The 17486-nt window shown below is 40.3% G+C and overlaps 1 protein-coding gene across 2 annotated transcripts in view; it reads left to right on the top strand.

Annotated features, from left to right (window-relative positions):
- The window catches only part of LDLRAD3 (low density lipoprotein receptor class A domain containing 3), a 118609-nt gene that overhangs the window by 38123 nt on the left and 63000 nt on the right, over positions 1–17486 (top strand). For both annotated transcript variants that reach the window (XM_055717004.1, XM_055717003.1), the window contains exon 2: positions 2474–2620. In XM_055717004.1, coding sequence (XP_055572979.1) covers positions 2474–2620 — 147 coding nt within the window. The remainder of the gene's footprint in view (positions 1–2473; positions 2621–17486) is intronic.

Raw genomic sequence — 17486 nt, 5'->3', positions numbered from 1 at the left:
AGAGGTGTTACTAGCGCACTGGGAGTTGTTTGCTAATAGGAGGTTCTGTAATGCTGACAGTTTCACCCTCTGTAGCTGTTTGAGAGTGGCAATTTTAGTTTGCTGATTACTTACCAGCTATAGGCCAATGATATGAAGACTGATCTGAATGTGTGCAGTTGCTGGTTTCAGGAAAAAACCCAAATAATTAAAAAGAACCCTTGTTGGTTGAACATACAACTGGAGACCTCACAGAACAGTGATGCTGTAAGGCTGCACTGGCGCAGGGGTGGTTATTGACAGCACCTTATCTGTTTGGTGTTTCACATCAGGACTAGCCAAGGACAAACAGTTCCCATTACTGATTTAAGGACTCGGGCATGAAGTAGAATTGGGTACAGCTTTTCCCTGGGGCCTGCTGAGAGCAGTGAAGGCTCTGCTTGAGTGGGCTGGAGCTGAGCTGCTTCCCGTGTGCTCTAGGTTGTAGCCTTTTCCCATTGTGGTGTAGAGACCAAACCTGTTCTTGATCAGAAGAGCAGTGTTGCAGGGAATGAAACTGAGGTTTGAATGAAACTGCTAAAATCAAAAAGACATCAAATTTCCAGCTGCGTAGCCTGGGCTTGCCTTTTGCTGACTGTCTTTTTCTGTCAGGTGCTACACCAGGATTACAGGTAGCTCTTGAGTGTGTGGCCAGTGGCTGAGATTGCCTCATCTGCCTCAAAAGACCTTATTTCTACCTTTTTTCTCAACTACCTTGTCTTTTTAACAGCTCAGAGCACATTTCCGTGAAGGTATCTGCTCCATGCTGGCAGATTCTTAAAATGTCCCCAGGACAGTCAGCCATTTGCAAGAAATAACATTGGAGAGGACGTAGGTTGTTTATGGCAGGCATAGACTTCAAAAAATACCTCCCCAAAGCGTTCCTGTCATGTCTTTTGAAACAACGTTGTAAAATGTAGTAGCTTTGCCTGTGTCAGGGATGGAGCATTTTGCTATGTTGCTGGGGAAGAAGGGAACCATCTGGGTTTGGCTGATTCAGGACTTTCTGGAAAGCCCCATGCTTATAGGCTTGTTTTGGCAGCTGAGTTCTCCAAAGATGCTTGTACGGAACAGATTCCTCCCTGGGACTGCAGGAATGAGCTAGGAAAGAATCTTCCCTGAAAGTGCTCATCCTGGCAGCTGTGATCTGCTCTGTGCTGCATTGAAGAATGGGGCACTCGCTGTGCAGTGTTTGTAAGTGCTTCTCCACACCCCTGGTGCTCAGGCCTTCCTGGGGAGAGGCAGCAGTTAGACTCCAACAGAGCAGAAGGCAAGCTGGTGTAGGGTGGACAATGGAGGGAACTGACTGCAGCTCTCCACTTCCACAGGGTTCCAAAAATCATGCAATTATCCTCAAAATGGGTAAAGATTAAGTAGCACGTCAGCTTAATTTCTTCTTGGTTTCGAACCATGAAGATATGTGGTTGGGAGGGGGCATATTTTTGTGACACTACCACCCGTATATGGGAAGGTTTGTATTTCTGGTTTTTGCCTCTTCGAGTGTTTGTTGTCTGGGACTAGCGTGGAATGTGACAGAGGAAGAGGAGGGCATATTCGTTCTCTCATTCTCTGCCTTGTCTTGTAGCTTCCCCCCAGCTCAACAACATGATGTGCTATTTGGATGCTTATTAAAACCATTGAGTGTCCTTATCTTCCTTCACTGAAGTTTGTGTTCCTTGGATATCTGCATTCTAAAAACAATACACAAAGTGGGCAACAGGATAGATTAAAATGACTGGTCAGAGCTGTCCTTAACCTTGAAGTAAATCTCTAGCTTTCCCTCCAGCACGGTTCTTTTGATCTCCAGTATCCTGCTACTAGTAACTCCTTCCGCTTGGCAGACACTCAGTGTGCCAACTGCTTTACTAGCCTGTGGACAGATGTATGCCAGGTGACTATATATTAACACCAAGAAGCTCAATTCCTACTTTGGTTAGCAGCACTATGTTTAAAACTTAATTGAAAACCTAGTATGAATTAGTCAATGTGTTACCTAGTTTGTAGCCCTTGGGTTACAACAACCACAAATACTGTGCAAGCTAAGTACTGATCTGACAAAAGCATTGGACTATGGAGCCGAGTTTTTGTAGCCTCACCTATTTTACTTGTGTTTAGACCAACCCTGTGGAGAGATTTTTATTTTTTTTTAACAAACTGTGCTTTGATCTGAGGATACATAAAGGCCTCATGTATGTTCTTAGAAAGTGAACAGGAAGAAAGAAATCTGTGAAATGGGGAGTATGAATGGAGAACAGGTAAAATGATGATTTAGGAAAAAGAAAGTGCTTCCAAGTACCATACTCAGGATATTGGTAGGATAATGACAAAATAACCATGGTCAAGATCCATTTGTCTTGTCTTCATTCAACCACTGATAAACAGCTTGCTCCGTGACTGCTTTTGCTGCTTTTTTAAACATCCCCTGTAAACTTCCTTCTTTTTTTGTTTCTTGCAGAGAGCCAACTGTTGCCTGGGAATAACTTCACAAATGAATGCAACATTCCTGGAAACTTCATGTGCAGTAATGGGCGCTGTATCCCAGGGGCCTGGCAGTGTGATGGGCTTCCAGACTGCTTTGATGACAGTGATGAGAAGGAATGCCGTAAGTGACTGTTGCTATGACCTTAACATGTTTAATATCACAAAGCTTCGCTAGGTAGTGTTACTGGCATGTTCTGTAGTGTGTATTAGGTAAGTAACAAAGCTACTTCCACTTTTGTAATTTAGCTGTTGTTAGAAAAAATGTACAGCCTCTCTTATTATTTCAGGTCTTTAATGCTCTTCAAATTGTCCTATTTTAATACAGAAGTTGGTAGCAGGTACCTAAACCCCTATTCACAGATGGATAATTTGAGACAGACTTGACTTACAATTAGTGGAATAGTGATGCGCTGTGATTTTTAGGGATTCTGTGTATATGCTTCAGCACAGTGGCTTAGTGCTATAAGTTGATGTTTGCTACCATCATGATTAGTCCCTTTCATTTCAAAATTGTTGACTGTACGCTGTTATTTTTGCTCTCTCCTGTTGTAATTCTTAATCCTTTGAAATATAATACTAACTTTCTGGAATACAGACCAAATGAATTGGCTAATAATGTTTACATGTTTTAAACCTCCCTATAGAACTCCCAGTTCTAGAGAGTTCAAAAAAGTTGAATCTGGTTCTCCCCTGTGACTTCATCTTTTTCTTAGCATTAATTAAGCTTTAGTTTAATTAAACTTAAATATTATTGTTGAGCCATTAGTTAGTGTGAAACTTTCTAGCCTACATGTTTTACCTAGACAGCAAGATTATGCTGCAGCATAATGCTATGATTTGAAATCTAGTTGGGAGTAGAAAAATCCTTAAATTTCATGTGGTTCTAGAGCAACTGAGTAATTTCTGACAAGTAAGTTACTGCTTTTCGTCTAACAGATGTTGCTGCTTTACATATGTACTTTATGGAGTTTTTCATTAAACTTAAACCAAATGATAAGCTTACCTTTCCCAGGACACTTCCAAGACATTATTAGCTTCGCTTCTGGAGCAGAGGGAAGAAAGAATAGCTTCTTCCAAATTAACTGACTAGAAATACCATGTTTTGTTAAATACTCTTGCTTTTTCAACTTAATATTTCTTCTTTAACTCCAGTTATCCATCCCTTTTAAAATAAGGGGGCTTTAATAACTATGTTGTGGAAATCTCCATACATAGTTCTACTTAAAGCCAGCGAGCTTTTCTCCCTTTCTAAGGCATTAAAAGCATCTGTATAAAATATCTGATGCTTTGCAATTTTTATAAAGCATCAGGCTGATGTTACAACACTGAAGACAGGTTAACTTTCTTTTTCTTAGCTTTTAACATCTTAGGAAAGGACGGACCTGTTGCAAGGATTGATCATTGTCATGCATATCTGTTTAAAACCTAGCTGAATTTAAATTAGTGGGAGCTTTGGCAAGAATAAAAAATGTCCAGAGTTCAAAGTGTACCTGTCATTGAGATATTCCTGATTGTAACAGCTATGTGACTCTCAGGTTCCTCATTATTTGGGTCCTGAATATGCTGCTAGCATGAGTTCTGGTATTCTGTTTCAAGTTTTTAAAACAAGCTGAATGATGGTACTTCTGTTTTTATAGGATAGCAAATCACAACATTTTCTATCTTTAAGAATGTTTTCATCCTCTGCCTTGCATGAATTTTGTTTCAGCGGTACAACTATAAAATCTTAATGAAGATTTTCATTAACCTTAAAGAAGTTTTTCTTAATGAAGGCAGTGCTGGGTATTTACCCATGAATCAGCAACAGGAAAATATGCTTTGTGACTCTGTTAAAAAATTTCCTTACCAAAATAGGTTTGATCTAGTGAATTGCAGACAGTAATGAACATAGTAACTGACAATAAAATATAAATAGCTGGAAAATGACAGTTATAAAAGTTGTTCTTGTCACAACAACCTCAAATAAAGCTCACTGATCTAGGCTATGCCACAACTATGAATTTAAGTTTCTGCAGAATTGTCCTTTTTTTTCCTTTTCTTTAAATACTTCCAGCCCACTTGATTGGCTGATGGTTTTTTGGATGAGCATCCTTTTGATCCTGCCCAAATTAACAGAGATAATAAGACTATTCTTTCCTCTTCCCATACATCTATCCGCTATCTGATCACCTTCATAAATGTGAAATTAGCATGGAAAAGAGACAGGACGGAGAGCAAGGGATTCTTATTCTGTGCTAGCCTGCTGTTAACAGGTCAGATAAGCCAAAACAGAATGGAAATAAGTGCTTACTTGAATCTTCAAACAAGAAATTAATGTTCATGCAGACAAGGTTCTGTAATGCATCCAGAGAGCTTCAAGCTGCCTGTTCTGCATCTCCATCCTCTCTGTTCCAGTAGGCAGCTTTTAACTCTGTGTATGCTGCCATAAGAAGTATATCTAATGAACTAACCACTGTGTGTATGGGATGCTGAATATGCCGGTGTAGCTACAGTCAGTGTAATATGGCAGAGACATGGGGTGTGAGAGGAGTCACTGGGAGAAAAGAATTACAGCATTAGTAAGGAGGCTGGGAAGGTTTTCTGTTGTTAGTTGTTGTCTTATGTCTGAATTGAGGAAGTTGGATTACTGTCTCAAGCGTGGATGATCCTTGTGGCCCAGGAAACATCCCTTTTGAATCCAGCTAAGCACCTAGCCTTGCTAATACCTTCAGAGGGACAATTCAGTCACTTACACTGTATGTATATGCTTACATATGTATGTAGCTAAAAAAAGTTTCGCTTGCTCTTTCGATGAATTTTGAAAATGGTCCCAATTCTTACGGTGTACTGTTATAGTGTTAGCAAGCAGTCTTTTACATCAGAAAGTAATCAAAATTTGGATGGGCTTATACGCACAAATCTGGTGTTAGAGGAGTTCCTAGCCCAAAATTAAGGCATTGAAAGGCAGCCCTAGTGTCTTCTGAGAAGGGAGAAGGAAGAAGGAAGGAGAAAAATCACGTCTTTTCTCCCGCTCCAGTTTATGTCAATCTGTAAAGATAGGCTCCTACGTTATTATAGGCTGGAAAGGACTCTGGAGGTCATTTGGTCCAGCTGTCTGCTCAGAGCAGGACTAACTTGGATCAGGGTTGCTCAGCACCTTGTCTAAGTCAAGTTTTGCACATTACCAAGGATGAAGAGTCCGCAGCTTCACTGGGCACCTACTCTAGAGTTTAAATATGTGCACTGGGAAAAATTTTTTCCTAGTACATGATCAGCTTCCAGTGATGAGATAGAAGCTGAACAAAACAATTTGTAAAGATGTGCAATGTGATGAACATTCAGATCCTCTGGTCTTAGTGAGTGGCAGAGGGGAAACGTAGGAGCCCAGGAATTATTGTTCTTGACTGCAGAAACAGCAACTGAAAAGTAAGAACAGTTGACATTCAAAATGTGTGTGTGTGTGTATCACATGTGGTGCTATTGTTGTATCAGTGTGTGTTGCGTTACTTGTGTCAGGCAACTCCAGGGAGGACAGCCATGCTTGAAAGTGTCAAGCTAGCCTTACAAGGGTTGGAGTGTGTGTGTATATAAATATAAGTGTAACATTTTTTTAATTGTTTTAGGATAAGTTTTGTTACCTTCCTCCTATCAGAATAGGGCTCTACTTCCTAGAGCATACCTTGCAGCAAAATTGGAGTTCTTTGTTTTCTGCTGTGATGTTGCTTTGCAATAGCTGAGCTGTGGATAGTCAAGGCAAAGCTGTAAGAGTTGCATTAGCAGCATGAGATGGCTGAGTTCCCAGTGTGTTACTACTATGAGCTGTGCTTTAAGATGCTTTGTTTGTAATTCTTCATCAACTAACTAGTTCAGATTAAAAGGCTTTAACCTTGCTTTAAAGTGTTTGTGTGTGAATAGGAGTTCAGTTACAGGATTCATTTGGTACTGTGAACTGCTATTTCTGTGAAGACAAGTATGCTGCCTTTTGGCATGACCACTGAGGAAGTTTCATGCGTGCTCCTGTGTGGTTATGTGCAAAGTCTTTCTCTCTTTTTTTGGACTGCCTTTCAGTTGAATGTCGATGCCCAGCAATGTTTTATCAATTCTATTGCTGTACTACCTCATCTTGTGTGTTCCCCTTCAAACAGGAAAACTTAGAATTTATGGTCTGGTTCTCTACTTTCTGTGGCCAGCAAGTGAAAAGTGCTGGTTTGGGTGTGAGGATGAAATAAGATGCAAAGCACAATTACTGGCACCTTGTCCATTCATGTCTTATCTCTTCCCTCTCTTCCTTTTGTCCTTTTTCTGACTCCTGCTTTGAAGGACTATCTCTATTAACCATGTTATTTTGTGGGCTTTTTCATCATCTCCCATGCTTGCCAGAATCCATACCATCTGTCATCTTTCTTGCTTCCTCTGTGCCCTGACCCGTGATCAGTTTAACGCTTCCCACACCAGCTATCTGTATGCTGTTTAGTGCACAGGACACTTCTTGTACTCTTGCCTTCTGTCATGGTGCTGTGACGACAGAAAAAAATTTACCTGGTTTTGTCGGGGGGGGGGCTGTTGAGAAAAGGCCTAAGAGGGAGGAAATAAGCTGAGACGGTGACTTCTCATTGTTCTTATTTACAATTTATCTTCTCCTTGAATCAGAGTATCTCTTTGGCTTTTCCTCCAAGCCACTAATTGAGCTTGAAAAGGAATTAATTGACCATAGCAGTGTAAATGTTTTGTGAGTATTTCCAGTTCTCTGTAGCTTGAGTAATCTGCTAGTATCAATGTGTCTCCCAAAATGGAGAACGCTTTTGTAGTTCATTCCCCCTGACTCTGCTGGTTCTCATCGGTTGGATTGCTCATCAACCTGTGTAGTCCAGTAACAGTCATGCCGGTTTCTTTTAAATGTTAGTGGGTTTTTAACTACTACTACTATTGCTTTTTAGCTGTGTAGATGATTTGTAATGGAAGCTGAGGCTCCTCTTGACAAATGCAGAATCTTTACCGACGGGACTTTCCTGCAGAGCTTATGGATTCATGCTCACACTGGTCAAGGTGGGAGCTGTATGCTGTCAGCCACTCTGTCTGTTGTCAGATACAGAAGATCCAAAATGGCACAAAATAGAGAACCTGGATGGAAAGAGATTAGAAATGTGTGCTTACATGTTTCAAAACATTTTGAGATAAATGGATTGTCTTTAGTGCTGACCTTTTTACCTGCCTGCTGACAAACTCCTTTGGTACCAAGACCTGCATCCAGCTGTTGGAAGGATTTCTCTCCTTGAGATATGAGAGTACACTAATTGTGGTTTAACCCCGGCCAGTAACTAAGTACCACACAGCTGCTCACTGGCCGCCTCCCACCCAATAGGAATGGGGAGGAGGTATGGGGGAAAAGGTAAAACTTGTTGGTTGAGATAAGAACAATTTAGTAATTTAAAATATAATAATAATTGTAATGAGAAGGGGAGAGAGAGGGAGAAAGGAATAAAATCCAGAAGGGAAAAAAAAACCCCAAGTGATGTACAATACAGTTGCTCACGACCCACTGACCAGTGCCCAGCTGTAGTCCCCAAGCAGTGGTTGGCAGGTCCCAGCCAGCTCCCCCGATTTTATATACTGAGCATGATGTTGTACCCTTTTGGCCAGTTCGGGTCAGCTGTCCTGGCTGTGTCCCCTCCCAATTTCTTGCACTCCTGTGGCCTTCTTGCTGGCAGGACCTAAGAAACTGAAAAGTCCTTGTCTTAGTATAAACATTACTTAGCAACAACCAAAAATATCAGTGTGTTATCAACACTGTTCTCATACTAAATTTAAAACGCAGCACTGTACTAGCTACTAAGAAGAAAATTAACTCTATACCAGCTGAAACCAGGACACTAATGTTCTTAGTTAAGCTTATAATTTACTCTGTCATCTTTGTTTCCTCTGCTCTTTGTACATCTTTGTATTACATTATTACAGAAAGAACAATGTGAACACTGAAGATGGCTTTTGTCAGCTAATGAGCAACAGCTAGTGGAGAGATGGCATGTTGCTGCCTTTGTCAGCTAATGAGCAGCAGATGGTGCAGATTCAAAGCATGGCACATCATCTGTGCTAAGTGCCTGGCATGACAGCAGCCAAAATTAGAGACATACCAAATACCCAGAAGTCTAGATTTTCCTTCACAGTTCTTCTGAGAGCCATTTCTTACATGCCAAGTTTGTATGTTCAGCTATGAGCAAATAGTGGCACACAGTGAATACAGTGACTAGCTGTGTTAATCCAAGGGAGAAAGAGTGTAGGCTGTGGGCTAGAGGAAAATGCTATGCAAGGATAGCCTTGGGGTGGTGTGTTCTTGTATTAAGAACTTCTCTCATGTGTTTCTGTTTCCAGTTGCAGCTGTTGCTCATTCAACACAAAAAACTAAAGCAGGTTTTTGAGTCAATGCTAAAGTCTGTATGATTGGAAAGTATAGATGTCTGAGCAACAGGGCATCATCCATGCTTATAAGAATGTGCTGCCAACACACTTCTGCAGTGGCTCACAAGAACTGGCCTCTGTAGCAACATCTGGAACTGCAGTATTAAAAAGCTCATTTCATCACCAGCGATCCATCATCATCAGAGCTTGCTCTGATTGTCCTTTAGACAGAGTCTTTATGAGCAAATCTTCTCCATGGGGGAGAATGCAAATGTCTTCGTTAAATGAAGTGCTGTGTGAAAATGGTCAGTTTTAATTAGTGTTCTCCAGACAGGTAATGAAGCCACATGCTGAGCAGGCTTCTGCTACAGGTCAGCTTCGTCTCTTGCCTGAGACACGGGTGCTTGCAGGGAACCCCTTGCAGTCAGAACTGAAGGGTTTATGATGTCTGCAGTTCTGGGTTGCACTCAGCATAGTATGGTGAGCCAAGCTTTTCTGGAGTGGCACAAAAACAGGCTAACTATCATGGCCTTGAATGCTATGACTCATATTGGGGCAATCTGAGAAACCAGTTTAATCCAGGTGTCTAGCAGATGTGGAAGGAGCCCTTCTGTTTCTGGATCAGGGAATCTAAAGCTCTCGGAACCCATGCTGAAGTCAGGGTCCTGGTGAGAAATACCCCAGGAACTCCTACATCTGGTAGGCTGCATGCTGTAGTGCAAACATGAAGGCCCGAGAAAAATTAAACTTTCTTTTTTTTGTTCAATTCCTTAAAGTGTTTTGGGGGCTTTTATTTATGTGTGGTGGAAGTTTTCTGATCTGTGTTTTCATGATTGTAACCACGCTTCTATTGTTGTCTTTGCAAGCATTTTTAACTGTCTTTGGCGGATTAGTAGAATAATATTTGAGATAATGCTGTAATTACTTGTTCATTGCTGATATGTTGGTGTATTTATTCTTGATTTCATCTTCTCTTATGTGTCTTAACTCTCTTCTTGGTTTTTATCTTACAGAGTTTGAACTGTGTGTTTATATATAAGAACACCTGGGGGTTTTCACATTCCATTTTGTGTCCATCTCTTCTTTCTTGGGTATATTTTCAGTTCCATATAATCTATCTAAACATATACCAGCATTTTGTATAAAAGCTTTATAGTCTCAGAAGAGTTTATAAACCTTTTGGTGTCATCAGAAGGTGGAGTGAGGTGGTGGCAGATGTGGCACAACTAAGCTTGCATCATTCAAAGTGTATCTGCACACTTGTTTTTATTTTTTGTTGACCCTGCTCTGGTGGGCAATTAGATTGGATTAGCAATGTATTCTAGCTGTAATATAGAGCCCCCAATAACCATTTTTAGGTTTCCGCAAGGTTTCCTGTACCATATTGTTCCATGTCCAATTTAAAACCTATCTACCAGACGAATGTTCACTGCTCCCTCTGGTGTTCACTTGCAACAGGTTTTACTGCTCGACAAGTTCAGGAATGGAGTTTGCAGCAAAGTGTTCATAGTAAACAATTACGGACGGTCATGGATGAAATATAAAAAGTCTTTTCATAAGAATTATAAATGAAGTCCACACTCTGCAATTGGCAGCCTGGGTTTCCTAGATTATGTGAAGAATCTTTTTCCTGTGCTCTAAGACCTTTCACTTGGGATACTGAAACTCTCCCAGAACAAAGGCAAGTTAAGTTTTCATCTTCAGACTGGTACTTAAGGTGCGTTTTGACTGACTTCATTACATCCAGTTTCCACAAAAGATGTTGGGGTTTTTTTTAAGAATTGTATGTATTAAAAACTTCACCACATCAAAGGGGTGGAAATTATTTAGAAAAGGAAAAAGCCCCCTGAAACTGAAGTCACGGCTGAGGAAGTTGCTCTGTCATTGGAGAAGCTGTTGAGTGCAAGAACTCCTACACTGGCAGGTGCAGCTCTCAGTAGAAAGGAGGAGGATTCAGTGGGGACTGCACCAGGTTCAAACCCATGCCATATGCCTGGAAGGCTCAGATGAGGACTTTCAGACTGTCTTGTCTTGCCCTCTTTGATGTGGGGTACATTTCGAAAGGCCTTTAAATTTGTTGCTGTCAAATGCATATATATATCTAAAATGGAATTTGCTTTGATCAGGAGTGTGCTTCGAGTCCGCTTTATAGGAAGATCATGAGCTGGAATTATATTAAGGTACATTATGTACCCATGCTTTTCCATTTATGTCCCAAAATTAAAATGGAGGGTTAGACAAAATTTACTGACAAATGGTCATTACTATCAACCCAAATGATTCTGGTGACAGTCTGAATTTAGATGTTTGTCTTCTCCTTTCCTTACGCTTGGCTGTAAGAGTAGGCAAATTCATGACTTCCCCACTGCTAAGAATAAGTAACCAGATCTAGTAGCCACTTTAAAAGACAGAGAGAAAAGGTCTTGTAGATACAGTGAGTTCTGCAGTCTCTGTGGGCTCTTTAATGACTGCTTAATATGATACTCCTCGGGGACTGCATCGCAGGGGCTGAGTGTACTCTGCATCTCCCAAGAGGCGCTCAGTGCTTGGCAGGATCTCACGACGGGGTGTGGATTTGGAAATCAATGTCCATCCTTTTAATATACATATACATATATAAATATTTCATAATCTGGAAGTGGCTGTGTATAACTTGTGGGGTGGGGGGAACTGCATGAATTTTCTTTTGATTAGATGCTGAATCAGGGTGAAGTAGAGTTGGTTGGATTGTTGTCTACAGCTGGGCCTAGTAGAAATGGAATTAGCGGAGGGCTGAGTCTGTCATGCTGATCACAGCGTTAAAGGCAGCCTGGGAAGTACTGGTGGCTTGGTGGTTAGATCAGCATCTATGGTATAGAACACTGAAGCCATAACTTTTAACTGGAGTGGGTTTGATTATTTTTTTATTATTATTGTTATTTTATGTGAGAGTCTGGATTTTAACCTTTTTAAAATATTGTAATTCTTTATAAGAGAAGAAAAGCATCTATAATTATTACCTCTTGACCCGTTTGTTTGTAAAGAGATTACTGCAAAAAAAAGAAGTGAAGATATTTTGCTTGGGTTTAGCCACTCAGCAGAGTCAGTCTAACAAACGGTTTTCAAGTACGGGAACAAATGGCACAAAAAATCTGGCTGCTGTACTTTTAAATAGTAGGCTTTAGGTTCAACAAGCAGAGCTCAGTGCACTGAAGAATGAGAGAGGCACTTTATTAATAGACATTTTTGCCCAGTTCAGAAGGGATTGTCTAAACCAGCTGAGGTCTCCTAGAAATACAGCAGTGGGCCAAGAGCCTGAGTAGGGCTAGTCCCACACATCTGTAATGATTACTGATTTCAAATTATTTAATGTATCAGTGGCCCTCAAAAATGATTCTTAAAATGTCAGTTAAAGCTTGCTGTTAACTAAATCTAATGCTATAGAAGATGAGGGGCAGGGTGATATATTCAGGAGATGCATTCAGATTCCTGGGATTAAGATCCAGGATTGCATACCTGCAACAGTTTTTTCTGGGCTGCCCCATCATTTATAGATGAGAAATAATCTCATCTGCTGCAGTCTGCTGCTGCTAGCCAGATACACTTTTAGCTTTCAGAAGTTTCCAGTGCTGCTTTCTGATAAGTTTGAATTCTCTCTTGCTAGCTAACAATTTATAGCAGTGTAAGCTAAATAGCTGTTGAGTGTGTGTTGTATCACCACATTTTGGAAAAAGTAAATAAGCAACTAATGAATACTTGTAGGTAGGTTGTTTGGCAACCTGCCACTTAAGAAACCCCCCAACAAAAAACCATCCCATACCCCCCCAAAAAAACCCCAAAAAACCCCACCAACCAAAAAAGGGAACTCAACATCAAAATAAGTTGTCACGTTTAAGGGTTTTATCTTATTATTCTAACACCATTCAAAAGTGTTAGAGCTGAGCTTGTACTCTTTAGTTCATCAAATCTGTATCTGCTACTTTGGGAAGTGTGGAGTAGTTGTGACATGGCTCATGGTACTCACCAGAGGGTTACATGGCTGTGAACTTTGGTCATTGTATGCAGTTTTGGATATGGTGACAAGCCTGTGCTGCAAATGGATGTGTCCAAAAACAGCTGAAAGGTTCACACAAATAACAGAGCTAGCTGTCAATTACTGACTGGTTTAACGTGCTCTGTGATCCTCTATGAGCATGAAGGAGGACAATACAGACACAAGGAACAAGATAAAGGCATAGAGATAAATATAAAAGTAGTGAGTTAAAATAACTGGTGTAATTACAGCAATTTGAGTACTTTAAAACTCTATTCCTGCTAAATTCTATGTGAGGAATATATGGAGGAAGTGTGGGGCTTGTGGGTTTTTTGGAGTATGGTTTGGGAATTTAACTCTCCTGATAAACAAGACTAAACAGTTTACCGTCATGATACGCTGCGTTACACTACATCCATCTTAATCTAGTGCATTTTAAATGTCTGTGGAGAAAGCACATGTCTGTAAGAAAACCTGTAAGCAGGTAATTTTTTTTTTATTATTTGACTGCTTAGGTTGTGTGTGGGTCAATATGTGCAAGGAGAAAATCTAACAGCAGCACCAAAACTAAGGAAGAGAGAAGCTTTCTAGCAGAGCTTGCACCCCAGAAGAATCGTGGCAATGAAAAGCTGCAAAGTAGATTCTGTGCATTTGTATTAATGGAGTAAGCATCGTCATGTGCTAGGATTCAGGCTGCCAGGTTTTGTGCAAACAACAATCTTATAAAACTGTACAAAACCTGTGTTTAGTGGTCCTGTGCTTATTTATAATCCAGTAATAATTTGTGTAAAAGGCTAATGAAGTTAACACTTTTTTTTCTTTTTCTAAGTAACTAGAATACATAGCAGAAAGCTAGGAATTCCTCTGTAAAAGTAGTTGTATGTACGGTAGTAGTCATACATATACCCCTGGAATACCTCTGGACTTCTATTTGCAACTTATGATCACTGAGTGCTTTAGGTTTCCTTTTGTTTTTCTTGCTGCTTCCCATTATCTTCTGGTTGACCTGGAAAATTTGTTGCAGGTAGGCGACAGACACCAGAATTCTGATTCAGCAAAGCTGCATATTAGGCAATGCATGAAATTAGCATTTGTATTAATTGGGAAGATACTGTAAGCCAGCTGCTGATCTTTTTGTCACTTACTCGGATGATTCTCAAATTTGGAATATCAAACTGGAATTAAATCTTGTTTTCGCTTATGATTAAGCCACCAAATACTTTGTAGTTTAAATAAGACTTATAATGAAGTGACAATGGTGAACGTTTCATTTGAAGCTCAATTACAGAAATTTACATGGAAGTAAGGGCAAGTGCAGTAGCTACTTGTGTTTGATAGCTTTTTATGCAGGAAGATCAAGAGGTTTTGTGGTGCTGAATATTTAAACCTCTTGATGGTGTCCTCTAGATAGGGGTCAGTAAATAGCCCAGTTGGAGAGCTTGAAATCAGAAAGGTTTAACAGTTGGATGAGATCAGCGGCACAACTGAAAAAGAAAGATCAGGTAGCTAGCCCAGGATGGAGTGAGGGATTGTAGCCCATCAGGCTACTGTCCTCTGAGGAGGGTTGTCCTTGCTACTGAAGTCCCTTAAGGGTGGTGTTCTGTCCTGCCTGTGTGCCTCCTGAGTAGCTTAACAACTTTGAAGTTGTGCTTAATTTGGATGGTGCAACAGCTGATTGAATATTTGTCCTTTTGTATGATATTACTGTTCAGGTTGTTTAATGAGTAGTAACTTCTAAAATACTTCTTCTAGTGAGAAATTGCTTTACTAAGTGTCTGAAAAACAAGCTTCTCTGTACTGTCTTCAGACATCTGCTTTGTGATGATCTCGAAGGACTGAAACATGGACTCCTAGACTATGAAAGATTATTTTAAAGCCTTACTAACTGGCAAGAAATAAAAGCCACTGACTCATAGTAGTCCAACGTAGAAGTGCTTTCACTTCTTTTCAAAGGAAGCAGTTTACTCTTCATGGCAGCAGACTCCATTGGCTTTTTTACTTTAGTGTTGTCCCTTCTCTCTTACTGTGAACTATAGTGTAAATACTGCCCATTTAAGTTGGTGATAGTTTACTGTGTTGGAGGCAACCTCTGATGTTTCCTATGGGGCTAATTCCACTACTTTAAGAAAACAAAAATAATGCTGCCTCTAAAATAAAATACTTCTTAGGTTCACTTTCTCTGAGTTTACATTAGCAGTTTATGACTAGCAACTCTTTCACCTGAGTGGTTAAACAGGGAGCAAAGGTAAGAGTGACCCAAGAGCTTTTTGTAGGTGCAATGATTGCTCTGCAGTTGATTGTGTTTTTGATCAAAACTCATTAAATAGTTATTTTGTCTTGAATTGGAGGATTTCTGGCATAGTAGAGTTTTGGGTGGATTTTATGCTGGGAAGAGCACTACGGTGCTCATTTTTTTCTGAATAGGAAAAAGCAAGCAAAGGAGGTGAAACTTCTCTGTGTAATTCTGCAAGACAGCCTTGTTGAAGAGGTCTGTGAGCCAATAAAAGACGCATTTGTCCTCTGTGCAGAGGCAGCTGAATGACCACAGGTAGTGGTGGATTTCCCCACTGGGAACTGAACTGAAAATACTGTAGGGTCCAAACAGCAATTAAGTAACCCAAAATAACTGTTAGTATTAACTGAGTTAGGCTTTGTATCATTTCTTGGGGTGAAAGGGGGCAGTATCCTGGTGTCATCCTGCTTGTATTATGTAGTGTTGTAAAATAAAACTTTCTTCTCTTTGTAAATGGAAGTTAAAACTTGTTTTTCAAAGAGCAGGGACAAGTTGAAAAGATGGCTACCTTTAATGCCTTCGTGTAGTCTCTTTACTAAAATGCTGTGCGTCATCATGCACATATCAAGAGAGACTGAATTTACGGTGCTGTCTGATGTGGCTGTGGCATTTCTCAACATAAACAAAGAGCAGCAGAGAATTTTAAGGTGGTTCATTACCAAAGTCAAGAAAATACCTGTGGCTCTGCAATAATATAGCATCTGCATGCAACAGTTTCTGTCTAGGGAGTTGCTCTTGTCACATGCAAGTAATCAAATTTTGATTAGCTGAATAAATAATCATCTGTTGTTGGACTGTGACATGTGGGTGTGAAACAAAATAAAGTTATTTTGCCTGATTGTTACCTGGAGGGTTCTAAGGCAACAATAGTTCAAAGATGCTGATGCTGAAATACTGTAGTTTACTTCTAGCTGCAGGTTGTCACAAAATGTCTGCTGTTGGATCTGCTACATCCCATTTCACTCACTCCAGACTGAAATATTTCTCAGTTATTTTGCAAAACAGAAATTTTTGCAGAAATAAAAGAAATGTGCTTGTCCTGGTGGTTGCATCACGTGGGGTGCCTGTTGTATGCTATCTTTGCATGTTGCATGCAATAAGCAGTGCCTGGTTCACTGTAACTAGTTGAGAAACGATTGCAGGTGTGAACTTGCTGGCTCAACAGTAATGATTCAGTTGAAGTTTCTTACCTAAAGTTTCATTAGCAAGACTGTGTGCTGGCTTCTGTAAGAGAAACAACCTGTTATACGTGTCTCTTTAAGCACCGTGTCATTATAGTGGGGCACAGCTTTAAAATTTTACTGTGATATCTGAAACAGTAGGTTAGTATCTACTTAGAGTTACAGATGAAATTTTTTTTTTCCAAGAAGTTGGGTTATGCTGTCTTGTTCTGGCTGTATTCCTCAAATCTGTAGTCCATAACTGCACTTGCTGATAATTATAGAAGACATTTGATCTCTTTACCCTATCTATGGAGTGAAAATTCACCTGCCTATCATAATCTGTTGCAACTTTCTAGCTGGGTTTTAAGTCTTTGTAGCCAAGTCAGGAGTGTCAGAATTGCTCTTTATACAAGGGGGTATCTATATACAGTAGAAGGTTTTACACAGTATATGCCAAATCTGATTCTCCGCACCACCCCCACCCCCCCACCCCCCGTTGTTCATCTCTGCTGAGAAATAAAGTGGATTACACTTTTTGAAAAATAGTGTTGTTTCACACTTGGTACCCTAAAGATAGCAAAATGTTTTTCTGTTAATGCTGTAGAGCCGTGCCTGCAAACTGTCACATCTTCAGTGGAACGTACAACCGGTCCTGATGGGAAGCTACTGTTTTGTTAAAGCTTTAAAAGAAGGGGGTGGGAGGCTTGGTTTCTGTGTAGCATAAGGAGCAACTTCACAGACTCACATATACAACTGCCAAAACAGTTTTCTTGAACTTAAGCAAACCAACCGGGGGAGGGGAACGTGTGGCAAGCTTGTTCTGTGGCCAGCAGTTCTCTGCCACCATCTTCACCACTTGCTTCATGTTTGAATTTTAAGAGATAGGAAGAATATTTTAGTGGAGAGCAATTTCTTCCCATGTCTAATGAAGTCAGAGGAGGCTCCTCCAGTGCATGTCAGTGGTGCACTGACAGCTCTTTCTAAATACCATGGCAATACCCCTTTGTGTAATGTAAATACAGATTCATGTTAATGTTTCAGTCCTGCATGGCTTCTCCCATTACTAGGTAACACATGAAGAATTGGAGTGAATCAATCCTTTTCTGCCATAGGTTAACAATTGGTTAAATGTCAGTTTATTTGG

The sequence above is a fragment of the Falco cherrug genome, chromosome 7 (genome assembly GCF_023634085.1).
Source record: "Falco cherrug isolate bFalChe1 chromosome 7, bFalChe1.pri, whole genome shotgun sequence".
Lineage (NCBI taxonomy): Eukaryota > Metazoa > Chordata > Aves > Falconiformes > Falconidae > Falco > Falco cherrug.
The sequence above is the reverse complement of the archived record's forward strand: the minus strand, read 5'-3'. Positions and strand labels throughout refer to the sequence as shown.